The sequence below is a fragment of the Ursus maritimus genome, unplaced genomic scaffold, assembly GCF_017311325.1.
Source record: "Ursus maritimus isolate PB19 unplaced genomic scaffold, ASM1731132v1 scaffold_26, whole genome shotgun sequence".
Classification (NCBI taxonomy): domain Eukaryota; kingdom Metazoa; phylum Chordata; class Mammalia; order Carnivora; family Ursidae; genus Ursus; species Ursus maritimus.
In genome coordinates, this window is record NW_024425119.1 from 23187156 (window position 1) to 23211511 (window position 24356).

Here is a 24356-nt window from a genome sequence, read left to right on the forward strand (position 1 = left end):
TCCCCTGTTGGGGGCATATATATTTATAATTGTCATATCCACTTGTTGGATACATCCTTTAAGAATAATATAGTGCCCTTCTGTGTCTCTAACTGTAGTCTTTAGTTTAAAATCCAATCTATCTCATATGAGAATTGCTACCCCAGCTTTCTTTTGAAGTTCCTTTGCGTGAAAGATGGTACTCCATCCCTTTACTGTCAGTCTGAATGTATCTTTGGGTTCAAAATGAGTCTCTTGTAGACAACAAATGGATGGGTCATGTCTTTTTATCCAATCTGCAACCCTGTGGCGTTTTATGGGAGCATTCAAGCCATTCACATTGAGACTGAATACTGAGAGATATGATTTTAATGATGCCATGTTGCCAGTAAAGTCTCTGTATCGGTTGTGACTTTCTGTTCTGTATCACTCTTGGGGCCTTTTTACCTTTATAGAACCACCCTTAATATCTCCCATAGGGCTGGTTTCGTGGTTCCGACATTGGTTAATGACTGGAGATTCTGGAACATCTTTATTTCTCCATCAATTCTGAATGACAGCCTCGCTGGATACAGTATCCTTGGCTGCATGTTTTTCTCTGAAAGAGTTTTAAAAATGCCCCCCCCCCAAACCTTTCTCTCATTCCAGGTCTGTGTAGACAGGTCTGACGTAATTCTGATACCTTTGCCTTGGTACATGAGAAATTTCTTGGCCCTGGCCACTTTCAATACTGCATCCTTGGATCTAATATTTGCGAATTGCACTATGACGTGACATGGCGTAGGTTTGTCATGGTTGAGCTTGGGAGGGGTCCTCTCTGCCTCTTGGACACGAATGTTTGTTTCCCTCACTAGGGAAGTTTTCAGCTGCAATTTGTTCAAATATCTCTTCTAGACCTCTGTTTTTCTCCACCCCCTGGGGGATGCCGATGATTCTGACATTGGATCGTTTCATTGAGTCAGTAATCTCCCGTAACCTACATTCGTGGGCGTGGATTTTTTTAAGTCCAGCTTCTATTTTCGTTTTTTCTTCTACTAACCCATCCTCCAATTCGCTAATATGTTCCTCTGCCTCATTTACCCTGGCCATCAGAGCCTCTAGTTTTGACTGCATTTGGGTCATAGAATTTTTAATTTCTGCCAGATTCGCTCTCATTTCCACCCTTAGAGATTCTATATTCTCATTAACATTTTCGTTAATACTTTTTTCAAGTCTACACATCATCTTAACTGTTGTTACTCTGAATTCCATTTCTGATAATTAGGTTACATCCATATCCATTATTTCTGTGGCAGAGGCCACAGACTCATTGTCTTTTCTTTGCGGGGGGAGGGGGATTTCTCCTTCTCGTCATTCTGATGAGGAGAGGTTGTGGGGTTGTCCAGAGCCCAAATTATTGACTGGGACCCAGGCCGTGTGCCCTTGTTTTATAAGGATCTTAGGGATGTGGGCTTCTTCTTTAAAGATTTTATTTATTTATGTGGCAGAGAGACCACCAGCGAGAGAGGGAACACAAGAAGGGGAGTGGGAGAGGAAGAAGCAGGCTCCCAGCGGAGGAGCCCGATGAGGGACTCCTTTCCGGAACGCCGGGATCACGCCCTGAGCCAGAGACAGGCCTTAATGACTGCGCCACCCAGGCGCCCGGGTTGTGGGCTTCTTGATTTTTCAGCCTGCCTTCTGTGTTCTGGGGGAGGGGCCTGCCGCGCCGATACTCAGGCAGCCATGTTTGGGTAGAGTCTCCGTGTCCCCTGCGAGGGGGGATGGGGATGGGCACGCTGTGAGCCGGTATTTCCAGGCTTTTGTTCTCTGGCAGCTTTCCCTGGCGGTTTGCTGTGCCTCTTCTGAGAGAGCAGCAGCGGCCGAATTTCAGCCTCTGTCTCAGAACAGAGGGATTGCAGCCCGTTCTCTACTAATGTTCTGGCCACTTTAACTCTGTTACTGTTGGTGCGCTCAACCCTGCAGCGTCCCGGGATGTGCGCCCCACACCCGGCGTCCCAGCCCTCACTTCCAGGGCCGGCGCGTCTCTGTCCTTTGTGTTTCTAACGCCGCCAGCCGCCCTGCGCGCTCCAGAGCTCCCGGTCTCAGTCTGGTTCCAGTGAGCGCACCGGAGCTCCGTTTCAGTCTGGTCGCACGTGTTCCCCGCTCACGGTCACAGTCTGTTTTCTCGCAGGTGCTGGTCCTCGAGTCCGCCCGCTCCCCCGTGCAGGTGGCTACCGCTTCCCGGCGCCCGAACGCGGCGGCTCCCTCCCCCTTCCGTTTATCTTCCGATATCCGTGGGCGGCTCCCCGCTTCGTACCTCAATACTCAGCGCTGGAGATGTTCATTTGTAGAGATCCAGATGTATCTTCCTGCGTCTCAGGCTGATTCCGTGGATGTTCAGGCTAGTCTGGTACCTCTCTGGCTCGACTCAGGGGACCAGCTGAAAAATGGGTCCCCTACTCCTCCGCCATCTTAACTCCTCCTTCTGACAGGCTTTCTTTAACGCTCCAGGTGGACCCCCTATGCTGCTCCACAGCACTTCTCTCTATTATAGCACCTTACTGTATTGTATCATGTGGCATTTCCCTGTCCACCTCTCCTACAACTTTGATAGCTCCTAGAGGAAGGAACTATGTCCCATTTATTCTATATTTCTTATTGTGTAGCATAATTATGGAATACATGAGTCATTCCCTTCCTAGAATGCCCTCTCCATCTCCACGTGGCTTTCTCCTCACATGCAGGGTTCCCCTCACTATTTTTAACCTTAAAAGTTCAATATAACAAATACAATCATATTGACAAGTTAGTTATTCATAATTCCTTTTTGTTTTTACATTAGCAAAATTATTTTAATTTGTAAAGGTAAAAATTAAATATCACCTATAAATAAACTCTCCAAATTTGTATTTCCTGGAAAAGTCTCCCTCCCCATGGGAAAAATTATTGGAGTTGTATATTACTGCTGTCTAATTACCGTAGTCAGAGACAAATTTTACACATTATATTTCCCTGAATCATGTGGGATAACTTGTCTAATTCTAATTTAGTGTGAATAATTTTTAACATAGTAACTATTTAAAAACATTATCATTAAAGGAAAAGTGAAACTTCTAAAGTAACGTGAAGGGAAGAAATAACCTAAATGTTCATTTTGGTATGTTTATAATTTAATGTATTGATGAATCTACATTGTTATTAATTCTTGTTATTTCTAGAATATAAATATATTGTGGCTACGTCTATACAACCAAAAATGTGGATTACTGTAGCCATCATAAAAAATGTTTAAACTGCATAACATTTACCCTTCCTGGTAGAGAAATTCCTAAATTCTCTGCTCCTCTGACTACATAAATGGATTAAGTAATAGCTCTGTGCCTTTGTGATCTTATCTGTTCCCAACCTGTCACCAACTAATTCTTCCACAAATAGATGAATGTAAAATGCTTCACATTAAAAGTAAAGCTGTACCTCTTTCCTCTAGCAGCCTCAAACCTGCATACATTAATTCACCAGACCAAGACTTCTCAAAGCTCAGTCAGCCAACCCCAAATGAGGTATTTGTTAATGACTGGTAAATCATTAGCTTATATTTCTGCTGGTACTTCTGATTTTGTTGATATTTATTTCACATTTTGGATAACCAATCATTTCCCATGGTTCAACAATCAAAAGTTATAAAGAGGCAGAACGTGGCTAGTGTTCCTCTGTCTCGGGTTTCCCAATGGCCCACTCCCTCTCTCCAGTACTTGTTTGTAATAAGATTTGCAATTTCTAAGTTACTAAAATTAAAATAAATTTTAATCACTCCAATCTGAATTATGTAGTCATTTCAGGAGAGAGTAGGTTTTTCATTTATTTTCGTGTGTCCTATTTTGATATTTTTGTTAATTTATTATTTTTTAAAAACATAATGACATAAGTAATTTTTCAGAGATTATGGCAGATATAAGACTTCAGAAACTAACAGTTACAACATTCAATAAATAAACTCCAATCCCTATTCATTTCCATCAAGAGCAAACAAAACAAAGACTAGAGTTGCCATAGAAATGTGTAAGATTAGAAATGCGGAGTTTGCACACTGTATTTTCTGTTTTAAGGATTTGTGTTATAGCTCTTTTCATTACATAATTATCAAAGCTAATTAAGGTATTGCTGTACCTTCACCATCCCACCTTGCAACCATAGGATCTTCAAAAAAGATTACATTCTCCTGAACCTCAAGTGTGACCTCTATGGGTGGGAAAGCATTTTCTGTTTCAACGTCTTCTGTAGTTTCTGGAGGATATATATATTTTCGCAATCCTTCTTTGAGTATCTTTTGAAAATGACCAAAATAACATCAAGTTAGAAGCTGACTGGTAACAATTAAAGATGTAAATATTGCTGAGCAAACTATATATAATTATTCTTAATAAGCACCGAAGATTGGTCTCATTTAACTAAAGACTGACAAAATGTCACAACAAAATTAAAAGATAATGATTGAGGAGGAAAAAAAATCACTAAATCTGAATTACACAATTATTCCTATGGTCCAGGTCCTATGCTGGGACTTACTCATCATTTTATTCCTCGAAGCAATCCTACAAGATATATTGAAAAGAGATAACTGGGACTTAGAGAAATCAAATAATTTTACAAAGATTACAAAATGACTTTAAGGAGGCACCCAACTCAAAAACAGAGCTATAGGACCCTAAATCCCATATTCTAATACCTTGGTTAGGGTGTGTCGGTGAAGAGAGTAAGGAGTATAAGCAAACTTTTGAGAAGTATAGAAACAAATGGATGAAAGCAAATTAAAAATCATCACATTGTTACACCTTAAACTTATACAGTGTTTTATGCCAATTATATCTCAATAAAGCTGGGGAGAGAAAGTAAATTAAGCCAACAGCAGGTTTCTCTGGGATGGGGGAGATTTGTCCATTATTTGAACATAGGAGAGAAGGATCTAGTGAAGGAAGGGTAGGGAAGATTAAGAATGGTAAAAAAAAAAAATAGAGGAAAAAACTGGATGGGTAAAAATTCTAGAGGAGGTGGGAGATTACTAAAAAGAGACTTGAATAAAAGGAAGAACACCTCTTTGTTGCAGAAGAGAAAAACAAGCACAAAGGAGGATACTTTGGGCTCAAGCAGAGAACAAGGAATGGTGATATCAGGACACCAGCAAAATTCAAGAACAGATCTTTGAATGAATTCTTGGAAACCCCAGCTCTGGCTGGGGCCTTTCTATGGATAAAGAATTTTGAAGGCCTACCTTCACCAAAGGGATGCCTTTCTTGGACTCCCCATTGTCCTTCAAGTAACCCGGAGGTAGGAAAAGCTGCTTCAAATAGATTGTTTAGAGTGGCTACAGACCAGGCTATCTCCCCTAGGCATGCTCTAATAAGTACATTCTCATTTGTGGGGAGAATGGGAAAGGAATAGTAGCATCGTCCCCAAGGGGGTGAAAATTAGTTGGGGGGGGCATGAAAAAATCATATTCTTTTAGGTGTACAGCACAGCTATATATTTAGTATATACACAAATATATTGTATATATAGGGTATTAATTTCATGGGGTGGGCGGCTAGGAAAGAAAATGTCTACAAAGACTCCTTAGAGAGGTGATAATGGGAAAAAAATACAAGTTGAGAAATACCACTCTATTACAAGAATACACCAAAGTCCTTAACAGTAGAACTGTGGGTGAGAAGTGCCTGGCAGTCTATGTACATGATGTGCTGGAGGAGAGAGAGAAAGAGGTGGAGAGACAGGGAGAACAAGAGGAAGGGGAAGAACTCAGAAGCTGGAGGGCAAAGAAAGAAGGAGGAAGGGGCTATGACAATATAACAGGGTATATTTGGGACACGAGCCACCATGAAGTAAAGTTAAAATAAACCAAGTCAATACCATGGCAAATGTTACTATTTACTGAAACAGAAATTTCAGTCCTTCGGTCCTTCAAAAATGATCTAACAACTGCTGTCATTAGCATCCTTACTAAAAGTGTGGAACACGCATCAGCAACATTGCCATCACCTGGATTTGTGCTTCTCAAACTTAAATGTGCATATGAACCACCTGAGGGTCTTCTTAAAATTCAGTTTCAGTAGATCTGAGGTGAAGCACCAAATTATGCATTTCCAACAAGTTTCTAGGTGATGCTGATGCTTCTGGCTCATGGACCACACTTTATACGTCAAGGAGCCAGACCAGTGGTTCTCAAACTTTAGGGTGTGTTTTGCTAATACACAGACTGCCAAACCTCACCTCCAAACTTTCTGATTCAGTAAAACTAAAATGGGGCCCATGAATTTGCATTTCTAGAAAATTCCCAGATGATGGCAATGCTTTTGGTCAAGGGACCACATGTTGGTTACCACTGATCTAGACCAGGGTACACAAACTATGGCCCTAGATAATCCAGTAAACCACCAGTTTTTGTAAATAAAGTTTTCATTTACATATGGCTGTCTTATTGTTATGATGGCAGCACTGAGAGTTGCAATAGAGCTGGTATGCCCACAAAGCTGAAAATATTTGCCATCTGGCCCTTTACAGAAGAAGTTTGCCAGCATCTTAAATAGACTATCATTATTAAGACCAAACTGGCACAATCTAAACATAGTGCTATAGGTTTACAATTAACATGTATGAATTATAGTTTTAAAATTCATGTTATTTTAGAGTCCTTTCCTTTAGTATCTGATTCAAATTTTATAAATTCAAGACAGTTTAAAATTAGTTTTTCCCTTTATGCTTGCTTAATAGGGTTAAAGTTCATTAGATGTTAATCATTTAAGATAAAACTGTGAGAAATTATTTTACTCATAAATTTAATTCAAAAATCAACCTACTTCCACAATCATCCAGCCTTTCATTGCTTTACACTGTGGGGGAAGCTCCAAAATATCCAAGTGGTACACTCCACCCAGGGTTGTGAATTGGCATAAATCAACCTCATTGTCTTCAAAGAAACACGGCTTTTCATTAGCATTCTCTATCAGCAACAACTGTGCTAAAATTAATCAGATTAATTCAGTTTCTGAATAGACTCTAACATTTTGGTATCAGGAGGGAAAGGAAAAATCTCATACTGGAAACAAAGTTTTTATTTAGCTACTAAAACATCAAAAAGTGGTTAATTCAAAGCTATTCACAAAGCTAACCTTGGGAGTAGTAGTAAGCATGTATAACGGTAGGATAGAGGGGAGGGCTCCATTTATAGTTTATATACAAACACTAAGAATTTGTATATAATAAGCATGTTACTATTAAAATAACTTCAAAGATGTATTGTAGAGGAGGAAAAATAATTTTCCCTCTACCCTTCTGAGTTCTTGGCTGAAGCCCCTATAATAAAAGACAGGTTAACAAGAGAAAAAAATCATTAATTAATATGTGTATCTCATGTAAACATGGAAGATTACCCAGAGAAAAATGAGTAATCTGAAGAGGTGGCTCAGAACTCTGGCTTATACAGCCTCTTCAACCAAGAACAACAAATTTGTGGGGAAATGACAAGAGAAAGGAAAACAGTTTCAGGTTTTTGAGGGTAGAGAAAAGGACTAGTTAGTAAAGTTTGTTATTCAGATTCCTCTGGTTCCGTCTGCAGGCTGATAGGGTCTGAAGTTGTCTCTGGGCATTAACCATTGTCCCTCTTGGTAGAGAGAGGAGTAACACCTTTGAAATTTTATGTCTTGTTTTTAGGCAAATAGGGGGAGGATAGGCAGCTTTTCTTGCTTCTGCATCTTTTCAATTGCTCTTAACTTAAAATATCCTTATGCCAAAGTGGCATATTTTGTTTTTAAATTGGACATTATGGGGTTAAAAATCTGAAAGAAGAAAGTCAAATGGTGAAAAATATAAATTTTGGTCCATATATTAAAGCTATTTTTTTTTTCAACAAAAATAGTCCCAGCTCATTTAAAAAAAAAAAAAAAAGAAAAGAAATAGGGATAGCGGCTTTAAAGTGAAGAACTGTATTGGATAATCCCTTCTGTTTAGAAATTTTATGGGGAAATCTATAATTCCATAATTCTCAGTACACAATCAAGGGAATATTTTAAGTCACATATCACTAAGACCATTCCCACCTGTCACCAAAAGTCTTTCAGTGTAGTGCGATAGGTAAGAAAGGGAAATGAGACCACTCATAGGTTCCACCCTTTACTTGCTGTGTGATCTTATGCAAGATATGCTAATTAACATGTCTTTTCTCCCCTTCCTCTACAAAAGAGATACTAATATCTACCTTATTGAATTTGGGGGAGTTGTGAGTTAATACATGTAAAAAGCTTAGAACTGGTGCCAGACACATAGTAAAACTTAGGAAGTGTTAGTCTTATTATTTATCATTATAATTTTCCTCTCCCATGAAAGGAAGCACACTGAGAAGTCACTGAATTTAACACAGGGAGAGCAGACCCTGAAAATTAATGACAATATGCAAAGAAAATTCCAGTTAAGTAATTGCCCTTTTTCCCTTGTATACCTTCAATAAAATGCAGACTTTAATTTTCAAATTTATCTAGTTAATAATCCATTTACCTAAAAAGAAAGAAAAAGAATACTGTATCTAAATTCAGATATTTATGGTATATATTACTCGGATTACCATATAGAAAACCTCAGTCTTACTGACAGAGGTTCATGAACATACTATAGTATCCTAATTCTAACAGGAAAATTACCTCTTCAGGATAGAGAAAAGTTTTAAGGATATAAACCTAGTTGGCTGCTGAAAGAGAAGTGTGTTGGAAAAAGTGAAGAAGTAGATAAGAAGTATGTTATGAAAAATATGCTAAGAAATCCATAGAAAATGGATTCCTTAGAAGTGCCTGGGAAGTGATTTAAATAAATCTCAAACTAAACGATTTGCAAATTAAACATCACTATCATTTCGACATTTTTAAACTCTTTCCAATTGCTATTTTCCAAGATAAGACTGAATACGAAAGTGTTGAGAAATTTACGATTATGTATGTGTGTTTGTGAATATTCATTATAACATTGTAATAAAAAATTAGAAATAACTTTTCTACTAATAAAGATTTAAATAATGTTCCATTATTGGATGGAGTTATACAGCTACTAAAAAATAAGGTTATTGATGTATTCTGACTTAGGATCGTATAGAATGTTATTCATTTAAGTAGAATATGCATTGTGTTCTATGTATGTATGTAGAGTATGTTACATAAAATAACAAATATTAGTGATAAAAAAGTAATTTTCAAACACTTGTATGCTATTTCATGGCTTCGTTAAAAATCAAAAGAGAGCTAGAGAGAGAAGAACTACAAATAGAAGAAATTTTTGTTAATATTGGTTATTTCAGAAGAGGGATTATGAAGAATTTTCACTTTAAATAGATTTCTGCCACATCTGAGCTTTTCTGTATAATGACCCTGCATTTCTGTTGTAAGCAGGAAAATCCCAACAAAGTTAAATTCTACAAATGTAATTTAGAAGAATACCTGATAAAACTGTTTCACTTAATAATTTCATCTCCAGTTCACCTTTTGTGGCTTCAGATTCTTCCCGGACAACACTCTACAGAAAACACAAGGACAGATGGGTGTGATGGTCAGTGTCTGCCGCAGCCCAGATTCACTCTTCACTCTCTTTCTGCTCCAGTTCCCCCTTTGGAGGCCTGCTACCTTAATTCTCGGGCTCCAAACTGACACCTGCTCTGGCAGGAAAAGTGGACTCAAAAACAACATTTTAAAAATCAGTTAAAATGAGAGCATATCTCCACAGAACCTCACGAGGGCAGGAGCTAGTCTGCTCAGATGCCCCGATGACAATCCTCACGTGTAAAACAGACGAGGAGGCAATGCGAGCTATAAAAACATTACTTACAGTCGCGTTTTGATTTTAGCCAAGTTTTAGATTCTCCTTGACTTTGGCAATGAGCTCTCTGATAGACTAATTCCAAAGCCTGTTTTTGGGTGAGCCTCTCAAGGAAATTAAAGATGCCATGCACCAAGTAATGTGAAAGACACTCTACTGTAGTGTAATAAAATGAGTATTTCAATAGGAGGACATAAGTCTAGAATGTATATCTAAAGCTGCCACTAACTCACTTTTGTAATTTAGCAAGCCATTGAACCATTTTGGGCCTCAAATCCCTGCTCTAACAACATATTTGGTACTGAACTGAGTGCCAGACATAACAACACATCCTGGAAACAATCCTAAGAGATGGCTATTATCTTCATTTTACAAAACAAGGAAACTGAAGCTTAAGGAAATAACTTTAAAAAGTCAAATAAAATAAGAGAAGAATATTGTACGCAGTAAAGCTGTGTACACTGTAAGTATCTGGTTTCTGTGTGCTAATATTTGCAAACTGGATGATATCCAACAAACTTCATTTGACTCCATATACCATCTGTACTTTTGGAGCAATAGGAAAATCTCGTACCAGAATTTTAGTCAGAAGCTAGTTAATCCCATCATGTCTCTCATCCTCAGCCATCATACAGAGCCCAGTCTCCCTTAACAAATTATCTTGTCCCTTATTCCTGTCACTGTATTGCCCTGTGTCTTCTTCTTGACCACTTTTAATACCACTGCATTCTCTGCTAACCCTTTCCGTGGCACCTCTGAAACATCTCATTTACTAACTCATTCATTCAAAGACTTTTAAGAGTGCCTAAATTGTACAGGCATTGCCAGATACTAGGAATAAACAAGAAAAGACAAGGTCCTGACTCAAGGTGCTCCCAGTCTATTAGGGAAAGCAGGTAAACAAATGGTTATAGTACAGTTTTGTGGGTACTGTAGTAAAAAGTCAGGGGTCCATAATAGAAATATAAAGAAAGAACAGTTACTTCTGTGGGAAAAATATTCCGTGAGTGGGTAAAGACAGGAAATGCTACCCAAAGGTGGTAAAGTTTGAACTAAATCTTGAAAGAATATTGGGTCTTCCCCAAAAAATGGTGGGAAAAGTTCCAAGTGTGAAGGCAGAAAGGCATGAAGCAAAACAAGGGTTCCAAGCACCCCAAATACTCAGGTATGGTTGGGGTGAGACGTACTAAGAAGTTGTAAAAATTTGAAGCTGGAGAGAGGCAGGGGCTAGAGTGTAGAGTTTAGATGACACTCTAAAGACTAGAATTTCTCCTATGGATAAAAGCCCAGAAAGGACTTAATAGGACAGTGGAATTTGGAAAGAGTATTCTGGTGGCCAGCTGATGAATGGATTCCTTAGTGGAGAGTAAGAAGTCCAAAGTAATCATGGAACACTGCATCATAAACTAATGATGTACTGTATGGTGACTAACATAACATAACATAACATAACATAACATAACATAACATAACATAACATAACTAAATAAATATCCAAAGTAAGAGGATCAGGGCCAAACTCGAGGTAGAAGTAATCAGGTTCATTAGAAGGAGCATATATGAGAGACTACACAGAGGTAGAACCAACATAACATGGAGGATGACTTGCTATAGAAGACCAGGGACAGGTGAAGGCTGATTTTTAGGTGTCTTGCTTAGGTACTAAAGTGCATGGTGATACAGTTATCAGGAAAAGACAAAGAGGGGGGCGTGTGGGTGGCTCAGTCGTTAAGCGTCTGCCTTCAGCTCAGGGCGTGATCCCAGGGTCCTGGGATCAAGCCCCACATCGGGCTCCCTGCTTTTCTGGGAGCCTGCTTCTTCCTCTCCCACTCCCCCTGCTTGTGTTCCCTCTCTCGCTGGCTGTGTGTCTCTCTCTGTCAAATAAATAAATAAAATATTGAAAAAAAAAAGAAAAAGACAAGGAAGGACAGGTTTAAGGGAAAAGTAATGAATTCACTTGTGGGTATGCTGATTTTGAGGCGCCCGTGGACATCCAGGTGGCCTTTGACATTATCATTAAAAATCCAGTTGCGTTTCTTTCTTCCAGGAAGGATTCTGATCATTCAAAATACCAAAGATCTCAGGCCAATAAGCAAGGCAGGCTTTCCAACTCACATCTTCAAAAAAAGTTGAGAATTCTTCAGAGTTTAGACCAAACTAGTATCCTCCCTTGCAGAAAAACTCAAAATTTAGATTTCTCAAAGGAACTTTTCCCTCGATAGCCATAGTACTATGACATGCAACAACAGGAATTTATCAGCTTCTCTGTTATCACAGAATACAATAATCTTGTATTTAACACACTGACTTTACATAATTCAGAATTTTTACCATTTTATGCTACTTTTTAGCTCAACTGACTCTTTTTTGAAGCTAGACTACTCGATGCAGGAAGCAATGTGTCAATTTACATTCTGGAGCAAGCCCCTTAATCTTGCTGACTACTCCAGAACGTTTTCCTGTCATTGCAGTTGTACGACCATTAGAACGTACTCCTGCACAAAACTTAAGCTCCAAACTGCATCTGTTGACAATATAATCTTTCGTAGTTTTATACATTATGAAGCTCCTTGTGTTGGCTGGCTATGAAGCTGAAAAAAACGCTTTTTTCTTCATATTATCATGTTTTATATCTGATCATGAAAAGTCCTGTTTCATCATAATTGTTTTACAAAATTGGCTATTTTTCATGGATTTTTTTCTTCTCCAAATAAACTTCAGGGGCGCCTGGGTGGCACAGTGGTTGGGCGTCTGCCTTCGGCTCAGGGTGTGGTCCCGGCATTGTGGGATCAAGCCCCACATCAGGCTCCTCCGCTATGAGCCTGCTTCTTCCTCTCCCACTCCCCCTGCTTGTGTTCCCTCTCTCGCTGGCTGTCTCTATCCCTGTCGAATAAATAAATAAAATCTTTAAAATAAATAAATAAATAAACTTCAGTAGTGTTTCGTCAAGTCTCAAAATTACCAACTGGAATTTTTTCTTGAATAACAATAAATTTATACAGGTATAATAAAACTATAAAATAATATTTTCTAAAAGCTGTTTGCCTAGAAACATTGACAGAATATGAAACAGAAGGTAGCTAAAGTATAACTTTTCAATGAGACGTGGGCTCAACAGACACAGGAATTGCCCTATAACATGGGAAGGACTTCATAGAACACTAGCAAAGTATTTTTTGTTGCAACTTGATAAATGCGCAGATATTGTAACATGGAAAAAAAAATATATATATAAAATTTGAATTTGATATAAAACAAATATTGTAACATGGAAACAGATATAAAACAGATATTGTAACATGGAAAAAATATATATATAATTTGAATTTGATATAAAACAACCTGGATCATGAATAAGATCAATGGAAACAGAATAGAGATTCCAGATATAGATCTCATGATCCACTTGGGAATTTAGCATTTGGCATTTCAGATCAATAGGAAAAATCTAGGTTCATATGGTAAGTGTTTTGAGACAGTTGGGTAAGATTTGAAATAAAACAAATTTAGATTCTTCCCACTTTACACTAAAATAAATTCCAGATGGATAAAAGATTTAAATGTAAAAACGTAACTAAACCGATCAAAAGCCACAAAAATCACGAGAGTATTTGATGAGAAAGTATGTGTTGACATCAGCAATTAGCAGTGCCGTACGTGATCTTGATATTGCACATCTGAAAAACACCAGCACTGAGTACAAATTGGTCTAGAATTTTGCTGTCCATCAAGAGAATATCTATATAAAGGAAGTTCATTGGTCTGAAGTCCAATTTTTCATCAAAAGGTGATTTAAATTTAGAGCTTCAGAATAAATTGTTGGAATTGGCTCTTCCTAAGGAATCAAAATGAATTTCGAAAATACAGTGTCATTTGCTTCATTTTGTCTAAAAGCTAAGAATGATTATCCTGAGTGTGCTGAAGTCTCATTTATTCCTGTGGCTTTAATACCATCTGTAGGCCAGTGGTTTCCAGATCTGCGCTAGCGAGGCTCTGCGGGACACACACGGTCTGTACTGCTCCGCTCTAGAAGCGCGATGCACAGTCCGCGCGGACATGTAGCTGTGCCTGACTTTGAGCAGAGCTCCAGGTTCACATCTGCCTACCTGACACTTCCCTTCATGTGTCCCAAAAGTACCCTGCCCAAAATAAAACTCTTGTTTCACTGTCACTCTCAACCAGTTCAGTCCATTCCTGTGCATCTCAGTAAACTGCACCACCATCCGCTTAGTTTCCCAAAATAAAAACTCCGCAGGACTGTTTTACCTGCAAAACATATCCCAAACATATCCACCTTTCCATGTCTCTTACTACCACCTTGGACCAGGCACCACTGCTCCTCACGCCTTCCCACTGCTATTAACCAGATGCTGAGCTTCTACTCTGGCCCCGCCCAATCCGTTCTCTACACAGGAGCCAGAATAACGGTGCAAAGCTATCAATCAGATCATGCCACCCTCCCACTTACAGCCCTCTAATGGCTTCCCATTGCATATATGATAAAATCTTCACTTACTCTGGCCTGCAAAGCCCTGCTTCTTCTGGCTTCTGTTTTCCTCTCTGATGTCATCACACACCACTTTCCTCCTTCCAACATATGTCAGGCCACTGGCCTTCTTACCTGGTACTCATTTCTGTCTCATGACCTTTGTAGTAATTGTACTCTCAGACTAGAATATTTTTACCCTATTACATAGCTGATTCCTTCTAGTCGTTCTCAGCTTAAATAATAACTCATCATACAAGCCCTCCCCAACCACCCAATCTAGTCACCACCAGATTATCTCCCATAATCCTGTTTAATTCTGTGCATGACATTTATTACTATCTGTTGTTCTCCAGTTTTTCTCATTTATTGTTGGTCTCTCATGACTTGTATATAAATCATGAGAGCAAGAATCTCATTTGTCCTTTCATCATTGTCCTGTGAGGGCAGAACAGTACCTGCATACATAGGTAGACTCAATAAATATTTGTTGAGTAAAGAAATAAGCAGAAGGTCCGGGGTATGACCATGAAAATGGGTCGCTGAAGCAAATTTGTGGGAAGTTGAAGGTCACTAAATGTTGACGCTATATTTTTTACATGGGTTATTCTCATGGATTTTAAATTTATCCATGATGATGCCAAGAAGTACCTGAATCTCCAGAGATATTTCATGTCTTCACACTTTTCCCCAATAACCTGAATAATTTCCTTTCCTTCTCATCTAAACTTCTCCATGCCTATCAAAGGATCTAGTTCAAATGTTACCTCATCAGAGAAGACATCTATTCACTCTATTTTTCTTTTGGATCAGATGTGATCTCTTAACTCCCATCCATAATCTCTCTCATTGCACATATCAGAATATGTTCTCCACAAGATTGTTCATTGAAAATAAAGATCATGTTGAATTTCTTATAGAAGGTACTTAGTAATGTTTTATATATATCTACTCATATTTATGTTAAATCTTGTATCTTTTTAGAGTATCTTAAAGACAAAGACTATTTTTAACTTGAACTTTAAAAAGGCCCATATACCATGCATGCTCCTTAGATCACTACAATATTTCTGAAGGTGATTATCATCTTTTTAAAAAAGCATTTCTCATAAATGTGCAACATGTAAATTAGGCTTTTCTAAAAACTTTGTAAGATATATATATTGGGAAGACAATATTACCCAATACCTATAATTTTAGTGTTATTATTATTACACATTTAAATTAACTAAAATATGGTATTAAGAGCCCTCTAGTGGCAAAGTTCTTAATAGACCTACAAAAAAAGATAATTTGGATCATCTTCTGAGATTTAGTTTTTTTAACAAGGTGCTAAATACTTTTTATTTGTGATCATATCACATATCACATACAACTCAGGTATTTTGGGTAATTCCGACATTTTATACTGATAATTTGTCTTGCAATCAGCCTCCAAATTCATTAAAAAAGATAGGGGAAATATATTTATATTAAAATATGCCAACCTAAAAATTTTAAAGGTAAGCAGTTTACCCTAAATGAAAAAAGAAAGTTGTAAAAATACAGAAATCTCTTCCTCTAAAGCCAAAATATACTGTTTTCCTACTGATGTAACAGGTAGTCCCTAATTTATACATATACTTAAAACACAGGTACACAGATATATACAAGTTAAATTTCATGAATTTACATGCCAATTAAAAAAATTTAGAATACACGTGCCAAACAAAACAGTGTTGTGAATGGCATTTAGGGTTATGATAGTCCTTCTACTGCTGTGATTATAAAGGAATATATATTCCTTTATTCCTTCACATATATTGCTTCAAATTCATTCTGAGTTCCAAATGGACTGCAAGCACACACTTCCTGAGGCCTTGTGGTGAAAATGAAGCCTCCCTATCACCACTTGTACTATGTCACATCACTACAGGGATCAGAACTGCTGAGGAAGGTTCCCAAGAATCTTTTTGCCAAGCTCGAAATTTCCCTAAATGTAGCATAAATCGTTCCCAGCACACTCAATTGTAATTGAAAGGGTCTCAAGCATCTCTAATACAGAATGACGGAAGTGTGGATAGTGGCGGATTCCTTGATATGGGTGGCTGTGCTTTTACGTAGATAGTTCACAACAAATCAGACTCAAGTCAGGGCCCACTTTTAATCACTTAAGCATACATTCATTCACTTATTTCATTCACTCAATAAACATTCATTGAACCCCTATCATATACCAGGCCCTGTGCTTACACTAAATACAAACTGTCAAGACATTCTTGTCCTCAAGATCATAATTATTTAAGGTTAAGAATTCTGATAATTAAACAGAATAAGAATGGAGTAGAGACATCTAATTTAGCCTGAAGGGGAAAACTTTATGGAGGTAAAATTTAAGGTAATTCTTTAAAGACAAAGAGAAGTTCGGTGCAGTGGGTGAGGATGATGGCTGGAAGAGAATTTCACAATGACAAAACAGCAAACGGGCATCACAGAGGCTTATGAACTTTTCTCCCTTTAAAATCAAAAAAGGAAATATATTGTTTCATTTTCTATTAGAAAAGTAATGTGTGTTCAATACTTGCTTATTGAAAATTCAAACAATACAGAAGTGTAAAGAAAATTTTAAAATCACTAATAATATAGAATCATCTCACTTTTCTCACACTCCCCACACCTGACCACCAAAATAGCCGCTGTTTGGTGACTAGGCTTCCAGATTTTCTTCTATGCATTAACAAGTAACAGAAATCCCCTCACAAAACAGAATCCTATGGCTAATGTGGTTTTGTAACTTGAATAAGTATCTTAACAATACATTTTCGGTATCTTTCTATATAAAAGTATATAGGTTCCAGTTCAAGATGGTGAGGTAGGAGGACCTTGAACCCACCTCCTCCCACAGATACATCAAAACTACACCTACATATAGAAGAGTTTCCTCTGGGGCTGGCGGGGGGAAGCCCAAAACTAGCTGAGTAACTCCCACACATTGGGTGAATGAGAAAAAACCCCATCAAAGTGGGTAGCAAAGGCTGAGACACAATCTTGCCACGAATCCCACTTCCCTGCAGTGACCTGCGATCAGGAGGGAGCACAGAGACATCAACGTCTCTCTGAGGACTGAAGTATTTGAACCCCATATCTAGCACTGTAACTTTTAAAACCTGCAGTTGAGAGATCAGCCCCTAAAATACCTAGCTTTGACAGCCGATGGGGCTTGTGTCCACAAAACCCACAAGGCTATAGCAAGCTGAGAAACAGTTACAAAGCTTCCTCTGTTTGATTTACCAGCCCCAGGGCCTAGCGCAGAAGCAGCAGACAGAAAATCGCCCTGACTTTCTGTGAAAGAGACTTATTTGCTTATCTAAAAGTATAGGCCCGAGGGCCAGGGCGTATAATTTAATGCACCTCTAGGGGCCTACTGAATTACTCTTCAAAAACAGAAGCCAGGGGGCACCATCTCTGTGTTCTCCCTCTGTCTAGCGCCAGATTCCAGTATCTCCCAGAAAGGAGCTTACAACCTATTTCTGTATGTGATTTTCTGCAGCCACCACCCAGGGGACACCTTTAGATTGCATGGCTCTGGTGACCAGTAGGGCTCACACACAAGAGTCCCATAGGGCTGTAACAAATAGTGAAAGGGTTCTTAACTGGCCACCATCCCCAGGAGAGGCAACAGACCCAGGAGTTCAGTCTTTTTGTGAAAGAGACCTATTAGCTTATCTAAATAGCTATGGCCTGAGGGGCAGGCTTCTAATTAAAAACACATCTAAGGGCCAACTGTAATCCTCCCCAGAGACTGCAATGGGTGCTCTCTCTTCGAGCTCGCTCGCTCTCTCTCTCCCTCCCTGCTTCGCTCTAGAGCACCACTATTTAGCAGAGGACAGTTAATACACGTGCCTGGTGGCCTGAGTTTTGCATCTAGTTCCCTGGTTTTTGTGGCTGCTGCCCAGGGGATACCTCTTGATTGCCTGGGTCTGGTGGCCAATGGGGCTTGTTTTCATGGATCACCAAAACAGTTGCAAAGAAAGAAACAGTCTTAACTGGCTATCACCCCAGCACTTAGCTCAGAGGGAGCAAACAAAAATATCCTTCTTCCAGTATTTCCCGGAAAGATGTACATTTGCATACTTTATAAGCTGCTGCCTGAAAGCCTGGCTTCCAATTAACCTGAACCTAGGTGCTGACGGAGACCCGCATCTTTGGGAACAGATCTTGGTGCATCCTCAGCTACTGAGAGCCACTAAAAATAAAGTAGGCTGCTTTGGACAATCACAAAAGACCAAGAGACAGTGAAGAGCTAAGGCAAGGTTGAATGACACGTTTTATCTGCTACATGAGGCCACTCCAAGACAGGGAGAGGTGGCTGTTTAATGCACAGAAACCAACAGAGAGAGTCATGTAAAATGAAGAAACAAAGGAATATATTCTAAAGGAAAGAACACGATAAAACCTCAGGAGAGACCTTACTGAACTGGAGGTGAGGGGCTTATCTGATAAAGGTTCAGAACAATGGTCATAAAGATGCTCACCACACTCAAAAGAAGAAGGGACGGACAACGTGAGAATTTCCACAAAGAGACAGAAAATATAAGATTGTGGAATAGAAATCCCAGAGCTGAAGAATACAAAAAATGAACGGAAAAAATACAATTAATAAACTCAAAGGGCAGTGGAATTCACCCAATCAGAGCAGAGAAAGAGAGAGAGAGAGAGAAAAAGTGCGGAGATAGCTTTAGAGACTTACAGACATTACACAGATCAACATTCACATTATAGGGGTCCCAGAAGGAGAAGAGAGATGGGAGTAGAAAACTTATTTGAAGAAATAATGACTGGTAACTTCTCTACCCTGGGGAAGAAAACAGACATCCAGATCCAGGAAGCCCAGAGAGTTCCAAAAAAGATGAACCCAAAGAGACCCACACCAAGACACATTATAATTAAAGTGTCAAAAGTAAAAGACAAGGAGAGAATCTGAAAAGCAACAAGAGAAAAATATTTCATGACAAGCCCCCATAAAACAGTCAGCAGATTTTTTTCAGCCGAAAGTTTGCAGGGCAGAAGGGAGTGTCACAATTTATTGTGCTAAAAGAAAAATCAGAAACAAAAACTGCCAAGTAAGAATACCTGGCAAAGTTATCATTCAGAATTGGAGGAGAGATAAAGAGCTTTCCAGACAAGCAAAAGGTAAGAGTTCATCCCCACTAGGCCAGCCTTATATTATAAGAAATGTCAAAGTGACTTCTTCAAATTGAAACAAAAGGGTACTATTTAGTAACAGAGAACACATGAAAGCACAAATCTCACTGGTAAAGGTAAATGTATAGTAAAATTCAAAATAATTAATGTAAAGATGGTGAGTCAATCTCTCATTAAGCTACTATAAAGGTGAAAACAGAAAAGTAGTAAAAATAACTATACTATAATTTGTTAAGGAATACACAAGATAAAAAGATGTAAATGGTGACATCAAAACCATCGAACATGGTGGAGTTAAAATATAGAGCTTTAGAATGTGTTCAAACTTAAATTGTTATCAACATAAAATAGACAGTTATAAATATGTTGTTTTATGTAAGCCTCATAGTATCCACAAAGCACAGAACTTATTATAGACACACAAAAGATAAATAGAAAAGAATCAAAGCATACCACCACAAATCAAGGCATCATGCAAAAGGAAGAGAGCAAGAAAAGAAGAAAGAACAGGAATTACAAAATAACTCGAAGACAATGAACAGAATGTCAGTAAGTAATTACCTATCAATAATTACTTCAAATGTAAACCAACTAAATTCTCCAATCAAAAAACACAGAGTGGTTAAATCATAAAGAAAGAAGACCCATCCATAGGCTGCCCAAAAGAGATGCACTTCAGATGTAAAGACACACACCACACACACACACACACACACACACAGTGTGTGAAGGGATGGAAAAAATACTCCACGCAAATGAAAACCAAAAGAAAGATAAGGTAGCTGCACTTTTATCAAAGACTTTAAGATAAAGACTAATAAGATAAAGGTCATTACATAATGATAAAGGGGTCAATCTAACAATATACAACATAAAATTTATGTACCCAACATAGGAGAACCTAAATATAGAAAGCAATTATTAGCAGATCTAAAGGGAGAAATAGCAATACAATAATAGTAGGGAGTTTTAATACACCACTTTCATCAATTATTAGATCACTCAGACAGAAACCTATAAGGAAACATTGGCCTTAAATAATATGTTAGGCCAGATGAATTTAACAGACATATATAGGCCATTCCATCCAAATGCAATGGAATATACACTCTTCTCAGGTGCACACGGAACATTCTCCAAGATAGATCATACGTTAGACCACAAAATAAGTCTTAATAAATTTAAGAAAAGTGATATCATATCAGGCATCTTCTCCAACCACAATGTTATGAAACTAGGAATCAATTACAAGAAAACTGGAAAATTCACAAATATATGGCAATTAAAAAACATGCTACTGAACAACCAATGGGTCAAAGAAGAAATCAATGGAGAAATTAAAAAAAAATACCTTGAGACAAATAAAAATAGAAACAACATACCAAAACCTATGGGATGCCACAAGAGGAGTTGTAAAAGAAAAGTTCATAAATGCCTATATCAAGAAACAAGAAAGATTCCAAATAAATAACCTAATTTTATACCTCAAAGTACTAGATAAGGAACAAATGAAGCCTAAAATTAGAGGTAAATAACGTAGATCAGAACAAAGTGAAATAGAGACTAAGAAAACAATAGGAAAGATCAATAAAAGATATTTTTTTATTTTATTTTTTTTATTTTTTTTAAAGTTTTTTTTTTTTTTTTTTAAGATTTTATTTATTTATTCGACAGAGATAGAGACAGCCAGCGAGAGAGGGAACACAAGCAGGGGGAGTGGGAGAGGAAGAAGCAGGCTCATAGCAGAGGAGCCTGATGTGGGGCTCGATCCCAGAACGCTGGAATCACGCCCTGAGCCGAAGGCAGACGCCCAACCGCTGTGCCACCCAGGCGCCCCACAATAAAAGATATTTTTTTAAAAAGATAAACAAAATTGACAAAACTTTAGCTAGATTCACGAAGAAACGAATAAATAAAATCAGAAATGAAAGAGGAAACATTACAACTGATACCACAGAAGTACAAAGGATCATAAGAGACTACTCTGAACAATTGCACACTAGCAAAATATACAACCCAGAAGAAATGGATATTCCTAGAAACATACAACCTGCCAAGACTGAATCTTGGAGAAAGAGAATATCTGAACAGATCAATTGCTGGTAAGGAAATTGAATAAGTAATCAAAACCCTCCTAACACACAAAAATCCAGGACCAGATGGCTTCACTGATGAATTCTACCAAACATTTAAAGAATAATTAATACTAATCCTTCTCAAAGTCTTTCAAACAACGGAATAAAATGGAACATTTCTAAACTCATTTTACAAGTCCAGTATTACCCTGATACCAAAACCAGACAAGAACACCGTAAGACAATTATAGGCCAATATTCCTGATAAACAGAGCTGCAAAATTCTCAACAACATATTAGCAAAGTGAATTCAACAATACATTAAAAGGGTTGTACACTATGATTAAGTAGGATGTATTACAGGGATACAAGAATGGCTCAACATCCACAAATCAATCAATGTGATATAGCACACTAACAAAATGAAGGATAAAAATCATGTAATTATCTCAGTAGATGCTGAAAAAGCATTTGACAAAATTCAACAGCCATTTTTAAAAAAACTCTCAACAAAGTAGGTATAGAGGGAATGTACCTTAACATAACGAAGGCCTTATATGACAAGCTCACAACCATCACACCCAACACTGAAAAGCTGAAAGCTTTTCCTCTAAGATCAAGAATAAGACAAGGATGCCCACTGTCACCACTTTTATTCGACATAGTATTGGAAGCCCTAGCCAGGGCAATTAGTCAAGCAAAAGAACAAGTAAAAATGCCACTATCTACAGATGACATGATATTATATATAGAAAACACTAAGGACTACAAGAAAAATCTGTTAGAACTTATCAATAAATTCAGCAAAATTACAGGATACAAACTCAATATACAAATCTCAGTTGCATTTCTATATACTAAAAACAAACTATCAGAGAAATCAAGAAAACAATCCAATTACAATTCTATCAAAAAGAATAAAATACCAGGAATAAATTAAACCAAGGAAGTAAAAGACCCGTATACTGAAAAATGAAACACTGATAAATGAAATTAAAAACACAAATAAATGGAAAGATATTCTACGCTCATGGATTAAAAGACTTAATATTGTTAAAAAGTCCATACTACCCAAAGTAATCTGCAGGTTCAGTGTGATGCCTATCAAAATCCAATGACATTTTTTACAGAAATAGAACAAATGATCCTAAAATGTGTATGGAACCACAAAAGATCCTGAACAGCCAAGGCGATCCTGAGAAAGAAGAACAAAGCTAAGGCATTGCACATCCTGATCTGAAATTATATTACAAAGCTATAGCAATTAAAGCAGTATTATATTGGCATATATTAGCACTTTACATCACATACAAAAATTACCTCGAAATGGACTAAAGACTTGAACATAAGACCTAAAACCATCAAACTCCTAGAAGAAGGCATAGGTGGTAAACTCCTTGACATTAGTCTTGGTGACCAAAAACAAAGGCAACAAAAGCAAATATGAATAAGTGGGAAAACATCAAACTTAAAAGCTTCTGTAGAACAGAAGAAACAATCAACAACACAAATAGGCAACCTACCAAATGGAAGAAAATATTTGCAAATCATATATTTGATAAGGGGTTAATATCCAAAATATACAAAGAAGCTACACAACTCAATAGTAAAAAAACAATCTAATACAAAAATGGGCAGAGGATCTGAGTAGACATTTTTCCAAAGAAGACATTTAGATACATGAAACAGGTCAACAGGTACATGAAAAGGTGCTCACCATCACCAATCATCAGAGAAATGCAAATCAAAAAACACAATGAGATACCACCTCTTACCTGTTTGGATAGCTATTTTCAAAAAGATAATAAGAAGGGCTGGCAAAGAAGTAGAGGAAAAGGAGCCCTTGTGCGCTGTTGGCGGGAATGTAAATGGGCGCAGCCACTGTGGAGAATAGTCTGGAGCTTCCTCAAAATAATTAAAAATAGAACTACCGTATGATCCAGTAATTCCACACTTGGGTATCTATCCAAAGGAAATAAAAACACTAACCTTGAAAAGATATATGCACCTCCATGTTCACTACAGCATTATTGATAGTAGTCAAGACATGGATGCAAGTGTTCACTGATGGATGAATGGATAAAGTAAACACGGTATATATACACAAATGAATATTATTAAGTCATAAAAAAGGAAATCTTGCCATCTGTGATAACATGGATGGATCTGGAAGGCATTATGTGAAATAAGTCAAAGAAAGACAAATATTGGATTATCTCAGTTATATGTGGAAGCTAAACAAAAACAAAAACAAACTCAAACACAGGGAAGAGACTGGCAGTTGCCAGGGATTGGTGGGGGTGGGGGTGAGTAAAATGGGTGAAGATGGCTAAAAGGTAAAAAACTCCAGGTGTAAAGTAAGTCCTGGAGATGTAATGTACAGCATGGTGACTGTAATTAATAATACTGTATTGTATATTTGAAAGTTGCTAAGAGAGATCTTAAAAGTTCTCAACACAAGAAGAAAATATTTTAACTATGTGTGATGATGGACGTTAATTTAATTAGACTTACTATGGTAATTATTTCATTGTAAAGATATCAAATGATTATGTGGTACACCTGAAACTAACAGATATGTCAATTTTATCTCAATTTAAAATTTAAAAGAAGTATATAAAATCTATATCATTATTTTGAATGGCTATTTGATTGCTAATTACCCTGTGGAAAATATTTGCTGCTATAAAAATATCGCAATAAACATTGTAGCACATTTTTATTTATTTGTCCTATTATTTCATAATAAATTATTAACATTAAAATCACTGTTGGGTACATTTACATAGTACCGAATTGCCCTT

At 37.6% G+C, this 24356-nt stretch overlaps 1 protein-coding gene across 1 annotated transcript in view; it reads right to left on the minus strand.

Annotated features, from left to right (window-relative positions):
- DNAI7 (dynein axonemal intermediate chain 7) overlaps window positions 1-24356 on the minus strand; it is a 61531-nt gene that overhangs the window by 8637 nt on the left and 28538 nt on the right. The window contains exons 9-11 of the mRNA XM_008693134.2: window positions 9432-9507; window positions 6810-6970; window positions 4126-4282 (exon numbers count right to left, since the gene is read on the minus strand). Of these exons, the coding sequence (XP_008691356.1) occupies window positions 4126-4282; window positions 6810-6970; window positions 9432-9507 (394 nt within the window). The remainder of the gene's footprint in view (window positions 1-4125; window positions 4283-6809; window positions 6971-9431; window positions 9508-24356) is intronic.